At 41.3% G+C, this 11,487-nt stretch overlaps 1 protein-coding gene across 1 annotated transcript; it reads left to right on the top strand.

Annotated features, from left to right (window-relative positions):
• The first annotated feature begins 6,943 nt into the window (after positions 1 to 6,943).
• Positions 6,944 to 7,492, top strand: LOC146929451 (uncharacterized). The gene is made up of 2 exons (XM_085707325.1): positions 6,944 to 7,111; positions 7,181 to 7,492. Exons 1-2 carry the CDS (start codon positions 6,944 to 6,946, stop codon positions 7,490 to 7,492), a joined length of 480 nt encoding a protein of 159 aa, XP_085563451.1.
• Positions 7,493 to 11,487: the final 3,995 nt, after the last annotated feature.

Here is an 11,487-nt window from a genome sequence, read left to right as displayed (position 1 = left end):
GCTATGTTGGATAGGATTTTTTGAAGTGTTGATAGCACTTAGGTTGTCACAGTATAAAGTCAGAACATCTTGTTCCACATTATACTCTTTCAACATCTGCTTCATCCAAACAAGTTGAGAACAGCTAGTCCCAGCTATTATGTATTCAGCTTCAGCAGTAGATAAAGACACACAATTCTGTTCCTTACTAAATTAGGAAATTAGATTATTTCCTAGAAAGAAACATCCTCCAGAGGTACTTTTCCTGTCATCAGCACTTTCAGCCAAGTCAGCATCATAGTATCCTATCAGCTTAGTGTTTTCACAGGATGAGTATAAAATTCCATAGTCACTGGTGTTATTGATGTACTTCAGTATTCTCTTCACCTGAGTAAGATGACTCATCTTTGGGTCAGCTTGATATCTTGGACACACACCTACAACAAAGGTGATATCTGGCCTACTTGCAGTAAGATATAGTAGACTCCCAATCATGCTTCTGTACATGCTTTGATCAACAGATATACAACTTTCATCCTTTGTTAGCTTTAAGTGAGTGGTAGCTGGAGTTCTTTTGTGTCCACCATTATCCAGGTCAAATTTCTTCTCAATGTTCGTGGCATACTTACTCTGAGAAAGGAAGATTGTATCCTCCATTTATTTAACTTGAAGTCCAAGAAAATAGGTCAATTCACCAACTAAGCTCATTTCAAACTCAGATTGCATTTGCTGTACGAAATGTTGAACCATCTTGTTCGACATTCCACCAAAAACAATGTCATCAACATATATCTGGGCAATGATCAGTCTAACATTGTCATCTTTTACAAACAAGGTCTTGTATGTACCTCCTTTCTTGTACCCTTGACCCACAAGAAATTGAGTGACTCTCTCATACCAAGCCCTAGTTGCCTGCTTTAAGCCATACAGAGCTTTCTTTAATTTGTACACATGATTGGGAAAGCTGGGATCAATAAATCCTTTAGGTGACTTCCTTATTCAAGTACCCATTCAGGAAGGCACTCTTAACATCCATCTGGAACAGCTTAAATTTGAGGATACAAGATACACCTTGCAGTAATCTTATGGACTCCAGTCTAGCAACAGGGGCAAAAGTCTCATCAAAGTCCAGACCCTCAATCTGAGTGTATCCTTGAGCTACTAGTCTTGCCTTGTTTCTGGTCACAGTTCCATGTTCATCAGACTTGTTCTTGAAGATCCACTTGATACCTATCACATTTATACCTTCAGGTCTTGGAACTAAATCCCATACATCACTCCTTTTGAATTGATTAAGCTCTTCTTGCATTGCTTCAATCCAGAACTCATCTGTCAGAGCTTCTTTGACATTTTTAGGCTCAATTTTGGACACAAAACAAGAGTTGGCAATGACTCCAACTGATCTTCTGGTAGTGACTCCTTCATCAGGATTTCCAATAACAAGGTCTAGTGGATGATTCTTTTGTACTCTTGTAGAAGGACCCTTCTTAGTGGACATCTGATCCGGCTCAATATCTTCATGTTCAACTTTCTCTGGTTCGGATTCAATTACCTGGGTAGGTGCATTATTTTCCTGAGTAGGTGTTACAACATCATCATCAACATCCGAAACCTTCTCTTTAGGCACATCATCAATCACTACATTGATAGATTCCATCACATATTCAGTTTTGGTATTGTAGACCCTGTAGGCTCTGCTGTTAGTAGAATAACCCATAAATATTCCTTCATCACTCTTAGGATCCATCTTCCTTCTGTAATCTCTATCAGACAAAATATAGCACTTGCTACCAAACACGTGGAAATATTTAACCGTAGGTTTTCTTCCTTTCCAAAGCTCATAGAGAGTTGTAGTGGTACCAGTTCTCAGTGTCACCCTGTTGTGAATGTGGCAGGCTGTGTTCATGGCTTTAGCCCAGAAACGATATGGTAAATGTTTAGCATGAAGCATGACTCTAGCAGATTCTTGAAGAGTCCTATTATTTCTTTCCACCACACCATTTTGATGTGGAGTTATAAGTGATGAAAATTCATGTTTAATTCCCTCTTTAGTACAATATTCACTAAACCTAGAGTTCTCAAATTCAGTTCCATGATCACTCCTGATTCTAACAATACCACAACCCTTTTCTCTTTGCAATTGTGTACACAATTCTTTAAATACATCAAAGCTATCTGATTTTTCTCTAATAAAGTTAACCCAAGTGAACCTAGAGAAATCATCAACTACTACAAGAACATACCTTTTTCCACCAATGCTTTCAACTTGCATAGGTCCCATCAGATCCATGTGCAGAAGCTCAAGAACTTTAGAGGTTGCTTGATGTTCCAACCTTGGATGAGACATCCTAGTTTGTTTGCCAATCTGACATTCAGCACATATGCTTCCTTCAACAATCTTCAGATCTGGTAGACCTCTGATGGCTTCTCATGACATGGCCCTCTTCATTCCTTTCAGATGCAAATGTCCCAACCTTTGATGCCACAGTTTGATTTCTTCCTCTTTGCTCAAAAGGCATGTTGAGATCAATGATTCTTCCTGAGACACCCATAAATAGCAGTTGTCTTTGGATCTTGTGCCTCTCATAAGAACTTCTCCTTTCTCATCTGAAATCTGACATTCTGGTTTGGTGAAGTTTACTCTCAGCCCTAGATCATACAGTTGGCTAATGCTAATCAAGTTTGCAGTTAATCCTCTAACTAGTAGCACATCATCAAGTCTTGGTAACCCATGTTTTATTAGGTTTCCAATTCCCACAATCTTTCCTTTAGCTCCATCACCAAACGTGACATAACTGGTAACATAAGGTCTCACATCTTTCAGATAAGTTTCAACATCAGTCATATGTCTTGAACATCCACTATCGAAATACCAGTCTTCTTTAGATGATGCTCTGAGGGATGTGTGAGCAATTAGACCAGTCTTGGTGTTTCTGTGGTTCCATCCATTGAAGTGCATGAACTCACCTTTCAGCTTGAAACAGTAAGGTCTGATGTGTCCCTTCTCTCTACAATGATCACATACCCACAACTTTGATTTCTTCTTAGTCTGATGTTTCTCAGAATGTTTGAACATTGACTCTGCTGTCTTCATTCCAGTCTGTTCATTTATCTGTTTCAGTTGAAGATTCAACCTTGACAGTTCATCATTGAGTTCTGAAATATGAGCCAAATTATCAAACCTTTTATCATGCAGTTGTGCAATCTCTCTTGCTTGCTCTTCTAGTTTCTGGGTGAGTTCACTGTTTTTGGCCATCAGGTCATGATAGGATATAACAAGCTCATCATAAGACATTTCTTCCTCACAAGACTCAGTGTCTGACATAATTCTACCAGCTAAGGTAGAGACATGATTAGCAGATTCAGCTTTCACCTCATCATCTGAGTCATCCCCATCTGACCAAGACACAACCAAACTTTTCTTCTGTTTCTTTAGAAAAGTGGCACACTCTGTTCTGATATGACCATAGCCTTCACATTCATAACATTGTACTCCTTTGTAGTGAGAATCCACTTCATCAGGTCTTGTCATCTTCTCTTTACTGGGTTGACTGTCAATGTTGGGTCGGATGTTCTGCCCATTTGGTCTGGACCTTCTGCCAAATCTTTTGAAGATCTTCTAGAACTGTCTCCCAAGTAGTGCCAGAGATTTTTCCATGTCTTCATCATCTTCAAAATTTCCTTGTGCATCATCAGAATTCACACTGGAAGTAAAGGCAATATCCTTGCCCTTTTTATCAGTCTTACTGTTGACAGTAATTTCAAAGTTTTGCAGTGAACCTATTAATTCATCAACCTTCAAGCTAGAAATGTCCTGAGCCTCCTCAATAGCAGTGACCTTCATGTCAAATCTCTTGGGTAGAGATCTTAGGATTTTTCTCACTAATTTTTCTTCAGAGATTTTCTCTCCAAGAGACTCAAAAGAGTTTGCAATGTCTAGAATATTCAAGTGATAATCCTGAATGCTCTCATCTTCTAACATTTTCAAATTCTCAAATTTAGTAGTAAGAAGTTGCATTTTAGCACTTTTTACCTTTGTTGTGCCTTCATGTGCAGTTTTGAGATTCTCCCAAGCATCCTTAGACACAGTACATTGCTTGATCAGTCTGAACATATTCTTGTCTACACCATTGAACAGAGCATTCAATGCCTTTGAGTTTCCAAGAGCCAATTCATCTTCATCAGCACTCCATTCTTCTTTTGGTTTCAACACTTCAATCCTATTGCCATCAGCATCAAGTTGCACAGGATGTTCCCAACCTCTCAGAACTGTCTTCCATGTTTTGCTGTCAATAGATTTGAGGAAGGCACTCATGCGTGATTTCCAGTAGTCATAGTTTGAGCCATCCAACAGAGGGGGCCTGTTAACAAATCCACCTTCCTTGTCCATGATGCTAGAATAGAACTCCCTGGAGCTCACCCTAAAACAGGCAGGGTGCCTGCTCTGATGCCAATTGAAATTCTAGCGCACTTGTTTTAACAAGTTATGTCAGATGTTTTAACGTTTGCAATGTTTTGATTAATGTTTCAACATCACGCGATAAACAGAAATAAAACAAGAAAAACAAAGGACAGAAAAATAAAGAACACGGGAAGTTTGTTGACCCAGTTCAGCACAACACGCTTACATCTAGGGGCTACCAAGTCAGGAAGGAAATCCACTAGTGTAGTCCTTATTCAATAGCTCTCAGCAAACTCCTCGTTTACAATATATGACCTAGGACCTACCCGTATAGACTTCAACCTAGGAACTCCTAGATCTGAGATCCCATCTCACTATCCTAATGGTCAGTCACTGCCCCAGTGACCTATCAGACCTCAAACACAACAAAATAGAAGTTACCTTCCAACACAAACAACCAAACCTTGTTTCACAACTTCGGTTTAGTGCACAAGAGTATCAATACTCAAAAACTCAGTCCTAAACAAGTATCACAGACGACACAAGATAGGTACACAATAAAGATTCTAGACTTGCATCACAAACGACACAAGAACAAAATACATGAAGACTCAAACCCTAAAGATCTAAACTTTTTAGTATGACGGCTTGAATGAGCAATTAGGTTTTGAAGTCTTCCTTTTATACTGAAGCAGCTTGGGCTAAATAATTCATTGGGCTTCAGTAAACTTGCAGATCGGTTCAACTTAACCTGCAAAACAAGAATCAGAACAAATCTGAAAAGTCCTAAAATGTCAGAACATTTATAGGAGCGTTCCAAATAATAACAAATATTTCCTAAAATAAAATATCTACTTTAGAAATATTCCACAGCTAATTCTTAGATGATATGTTCGTTGCTTGGCCACTAAGTTAAGGAAATATGGTTTCCTTAATCGATAAAATACGCGCGTACACAAAGGCGAGAACTCAGGCTCACTGAACCGTGCCAGGATGTTGAAACATTGTATCCAACATCTTAGAGAGTCGCCTTACCAAATGCTGGAACATTGGTTCCAACTTACAGAACAAGGATATTTGTTTTAGCAATAATGCAGCCAACACAAATACCCAACAATATTTTCTCAATTTTTCACCTAATCTCATGGTTCTAACCTCAAAACTTATTCTAATTATCACCCTATGGATTATCTAAGGTCTGTACACAATTACTACATCAATTCAACAACTTTTCATCATCTAATCAACAAATTTCTCTCTAAACCCTAATTCTTAAATCCTCACAAACTCAACCTACAACATGTTCAATCTAAATATCAGAATTACAGACTTAATATTACTGAAAGTTAGTCTCACCCTTACCTTAGAATTATCGATTAGCAACCCTTCTCTTGGTTCTTCTCTCCTCTTGTTCTCTTCTCTCTAGACCTTGTTTTCTCCAAATCCTTGTTTTTACATATGTTAGTCTTTCAACCTAATGTCTCCTCTATTTATAATACTAACTTCTCTTCTTGAATATAATTAGGCCCAATGACTCTCTTCTTTCTATTTCAGCCCCCAAATCTACTTATTCTAATAATTATATTTCTCAACTAAATATAGTCTCCCACTAAATATATTCTTTCACTAAATAATAATACACCAAATAACAAATATATTTCTACACCAGATAACATATATATTTCCACACAAAATAACAAATATATATCTACAAAAAAATAACATATATATTATACTAGTAAATACCAACATATAACATAACAAAATATCACTCATCAAAATAAATTGACTAAATTATAAAAAGACATCTAATCTCAATAAAATAATAAATAATAAAAGTAGGGCGTTACAACTCTACCCCCTTAAAAGAATTTCGTCCTCGAAATTCAAAGCAAAAGAGAAAAATGAATTTTATTATTGCTTAAATATCTTAAATCATATATAACATAATAGAAACTTCAAACAATACACAAAAACCACATTAAAGTTAGTCAGTTAAACATGATCACATAATAAAACATAACCATTAATTAGAAAACACAACGACAGTATTCGACTGTCACACGACACAACGACTCATCTACTTGGCCGGACGGACCGACCTGCTCTGATACCAATTGTAACACCCCGTTTTCCAAACATAAAAATTTCATAAATATATCAAAGTTTCTCAACATAAATGGAATGTCACATTTCTTTTCATAAAATTGTAAACGAAATAAATAACTATTTATCCTTGAAAATTCAACAACGTAATATTTAAAACTTCGCAGCGGATTTATTCAACATCTAACATAATTCTTGGCATAAGGGCCTCAACATAAAATCTCATAAAAACTTAGTTCAACAACAATTCTTGAAAAACTTCTTAAAGTAATACGTCAGGAACAGAAAGCAATAACAAAATTCCCATCCTGTTACGTATCAGAGCACCTAAGACACACTTGTGAGAGAGTCCACTCACGACCGCGACTAATCTTGGATGATCCCGAGCTGAAGATTATCCATGATCTGGGCCTTGCTGGCCGGAGTAAGGCGATAACCAACGGGGTTATTGCCACCATGAAGGCCTTGGAGGTCGCCGCTGCCCTGAACATTGCTTCGCTTGAGGGTGAGGTTCGAGTCGATGCTTTGGTGCGAGAGAGGGATGCTCTGAGCACTAAGGTTGCTGCTTTTGAGGAGGATCAAAGGAGCAAGAGGTCCATCGCGGAAGAGCGTGACCGTCAACTGGTTGTTCTGAAGGAGCAACTGTCAGATGCTCGTACTGCTCTTGAGTAAGCAAGTGATTCCTCACGGAAGCTGGCTGAGGAGAAGGCATCCTTGGAGGAAGCTCTGAAGAAGGCGGACCTCCTTGGAGAGGATGAGGCGGAAGACCTTGCGGTTCTGCGGCTTGCCGACCTTGTGGACAGGATTGGTGAGCTGGAAGGAAGCTTGGTGGATGTTGTCCGGCTTGACTTTGATCGGGCCGTGGCTCAGCTGAGGGTGGTGAACCTGGGTATCGAGCTGAATGTCGAAGGAATTCATCCCCTCAGTGAGGTGAAAGACGGGATGATCACTCCGCCCTCCGACCTAGAAGAAAATGATGGGCATGTTGATGACCCCCAGGCCTGACGAGGCCTTTGTAATTAATTTTTCTTCAACAACCAAGTTTGTAATGACATTGTGCGCCCTTAGTGGTTTTAGCACTCTTTATAATACAATTGCATTATTCTCAACTACACTTTGTTCGAAATGCATGATTTACTTTCAAGTATAATATTTTGAATTTGATTGCTCGTCGTGTGAGGCTTTTTAATACTGTTTGTAGTATTCGTTGAGAGTGAACTATCTATCTTGTGTGTTTCATAAACTGCAATAATTCGTATGCTCTTAGTTGTTCGTCTTGTATTGTTACTCGCTTTTGAAGTGCGAGGTTTTTAAGCCGAAGTGCTTTTAGCTATGGTGAGATAGACTACCCCCTGCAGTCAATATTTCGACGAAGTGATTTAATGACTGGAGAGTTTAGCATGCCCGCTTGACTTATTGTCACTTTGACTTGGTGAAATCAAAGATTTGTCCTTTTCCTCCCAGGTAATTTTGTTTGGAAAGTTTTACCTTTGCATTGTTTTGCAAGGAAGAGTTTGGGCAGGAGGTTTCCAACTGTTTACGCCGGGTATTAGTTAGAAGTATTGCACATCCAAGAGATCGTTTATCTGAATGTGTGTCCAAAGTTGTGTTTCGGACGCGTAACAGTGGATGAACAAAGAAATCATTCTAAGTTCAACGCACTGAGGCGTGAATCACCCATCGCGAGCTGGGGTTCTACCTAACATGCCGAGAAGTGATGTCGCAGCGCTAAGCGTACATACTGAGGGGTGAGAGGATTTCTCTCATCCTTTTTCTTTTTGGATTCGGATTGGCACGACTTTCCTCTTTCGTTTATTTGCTCGTTGGAGAGCGAGAAGTTCGTTGCGTAGAACTGAGTATGTACGTTAGAGTAAATTGGCATTGTCTGCCATCTAAGTGTAATACTTTTTGAGTTTTTCTGCATTCCAAGTCCTTGGAATTGTGTTTTGATGGAGGTCTTCGAGTCCGTAAGCTCCCGTTCCGGTCTTCATCCGGATCCTGAAGGGCCCGTCCCAGTTGGAGGCTAATTTCCCTTCTTCGGTATCCTTTTGGTCTCGCTGGAGAACGAGACCGCCCACTTCGAATTCCCTTTTTCCGACTCTCTTGCTGTGGCGAGCGTCGATTTTTGCCTTTAGCGCTGCCTCCCGCAAGGTAGCGTTTATTCTGACTTCGTCGACGAATTCGAGCTCTTCGCATAGATTGGATGTGTTGGTCAGGAAATCGGTGTTGGCACAGATTGGTATGACTGCTTCCGTCCTGTAAGTGAGCCGAAAAGGTGACTCGCCAGTGGTGGAGTGGGGAGTAGTTCTATAGGCCCAGAGGATCGCGTGTAACTCTTCAGCCCACTGCGTTTTAGCTGTGTCTAGCCTTCTTCGTATTCCTCGTAGAATGACCTTGTTTGCGGCCTCGGCCAGGCCGTTGGCTTGAGGGTGTTCTACGGAGGTGAAGCTTTGTTTTATGCCGATGTTCCTTAGGTAGTCTTGGAACCTTTAGTCCGTGAATTGTGTACCATTGTCGGATACGACTAGAGCTGGTACTCCAAACCTCGTTAGGATGTTTCTTTTGAAGAAACGGAGTAAGTTTTTAGCTATGATCTTAGACAGTGGTTCGGCTTCGATTCACTTTGTTGAGTAGTCGATGGTGACTATCAGGTATTTCAGCTGTCCGGTGGCTTTAGGGAATGGTCCCAGAAGGTAGATGCCCCACAATGCAAAAGGCCAAGGGGAAACTAAGGACGTTAGTTCAGCGGGAGGTGCTAGGTGTATGTCCCCATGTCGCTGACATTTGTCGCAGAGGTTGACGTAATCTTGGACGTCTTTTAACATGGTATACCAGTAATATCCGGCTCGTAGGACCTTTTTCGCTAGAGCTTTTGCACCAAGGTGTTGTCCGCAGATGCCTTCGTGGATGACGGCGAGGACTTCTTGGGTCTCGTTAGGTCCCAGACACTTGATAAGTGGCGTTATAAAACCTCTTTTATATAGGGTCCCTTCCACTAAAGTGAATGAGCAAGCCCTTCGTTTCAGCCTGGTCTTTTCATTCTGGTCGGAGGGAAGTTCCCCACTCTCTATGTATCGAGATATCGGGCCACTCCAATCTTCCATTCAAATGATCGAGTTGATGTCTCGCGGTTGAGCTTCTTTTTCTTGGATGCTCGGTTTGTCGAGAACCTCATGTATTACGGTTTTGTTTCTGTTCGCAGTTCGCGTACTTGCGAGTTTTGAAAGAATGTCTGCTCGAGTATTCTGTTCGCAGGAAACGTGAGTTACGTCGACAGTTTCGAATTCTTTCATCTTCTTTAGTACTAACTGAACGTACTTTTGGAGATGGTCTTCTTTTACCTGGAACTCTCCTGTGACTTGGGAAGCCACGAGTTGCGAGTCGGTGAAGATTTTCACCTTTCTGGCTCCCATGTCTTGGGCGGTTCGTAAACCAGCTAGGAAGGCCCCATATTCTGCAGTGTTATTTGTAACAGAGAAAGATAAAGTGAGGGAGATTTCGACAACGATACCTTTGTTATTTTCCACAATTATTCCGGCCCCGCTCCCCCTGGAGTTGGATGACCCATCCACGAAGACGGTCCACTCCTCTGAGTTATCCTCAGCTGGGAAAGTCATCTCGGCAAGAAAGTCGACGAACACCTGTGCCTTCGGTGCCTTTTTGGATTCGTAATGTATGTCGAACTCGGACAGCTCGAGTGACCATTTCATCATCCGACCGGCTACATCTGGGCGACCCAGGATCTGCCTGATGGGTTGGTCCGTCCGGACTAGCACCGTATGAGCTAGAAAGTATTGCCTCAGTCTTCGGGCTGCTGTGAGGAGCGCGAGAGCTACCTTTTTGATCCTCTGGTACCTTGTCTCCGGCCCCAGCAGTGCTTTGCTGGTGAAGTAGATTGGTTTTTGTCCCTCTGTCGTTTCTCTGATAAGCACGGCGCATACTGCGTTAGAAGAGACGGATAGGTACAAGTACAGTGTTTCGCCTTAATCGGGTCGCGAGAGTACGGGCGGTGCCGAGAGGGCCTCATTGAGGTGCTTCAGAGCGTTCTCGCATTCCTCTGTCCAATCGAACTTTGTTTCTTTCCTCAAGAGTTTGAAGAAAGGAAGGGCGTGTTGAGCGGATTTTGCCACGAATCTGGAGAGGGCAGTTAGCATTCCGTTGAGTGTTTGGATGCACTTCTTAGAGTGGGGCATTGGGAGCTCGGTAAATGTGCGGCATTTATCCGGGTTCGCCTCTATTCCTCTTTCTGTTAGGTAGAAACCAAGGAATTTACCCGCTTGGACTCCGAAGGTGCATTTCTCTAGGTTGAGTCGCATGTTGTACTTCCGGGTTTGTTCAAAAACTCTTCTGAGGTGAGTGGCATGATCCACCTCTAGCTGGGATTTTACGATCATGTCGTCCATGTAGACTTCAAGGATATCGCCCGGAAGTGTCTTGTCATAGACTCTGTTCATCATTCGTTGATAAATTGCCCCTGCATTTTGTAGACCAAAGGGCATTACGTTGTAGTAATAGTTCCCTGATTCGGTCATGAAGGCTGTTTTCATTTTATCTTCTTCGGCCATGGGTATTTGGTTATACCCAGAATAGGCGTCCATGAAGGATAAAAGTTTATAGTCGGAGGTATTATCTACGATTTTATCGATATTAGGAAGAGGATATGCGTCTTTAGGGCAGGCCCTATTAAGATCGGTATAGACAACACACATACGCTATTTTCCATTAGATTTCTTGACAAGTACAACATTGGAGAGCCAGGTAGTGTATTTGGCCTCAGAAATAAAATTTGCCTCTAGGAGGTCTTTTATAGCTTTTTTTGCAGCCTTTGATTTTTCAGGAGACTGCTTTCTACGCCGCTGGGCTACAGCGCTAACTCCGGGATCTACTGTTAGCTAGTGACAAGCGACACTAGGGTCAATTCCGGGCATGTCGGCCGCGCTCCATGCGAATAGGTCAGCGTTCTCCCTAAGGCAGGCGATAAGCTGTGCTCTGACAAGTTC

Source organism: Medicago sativa, chromosome 4 (genome assembly GCF_051527215.1).
Source record: "Medicago sativa cultivar Bolivia chromosome 4, Bolivia_mono, whole genome shotgun sequence".
Taxonomy (NCBI): Eukaryota; Viridiplantae; Streptophyta; class Magnoliopsida; order Fabales; family Fabaceae; genus Medicago; species Medicago sativa.
Note: the sequence above shows the minus strand (reverse complement) of the source record. Positions and strands in the feature narration are given on the sequence as shown.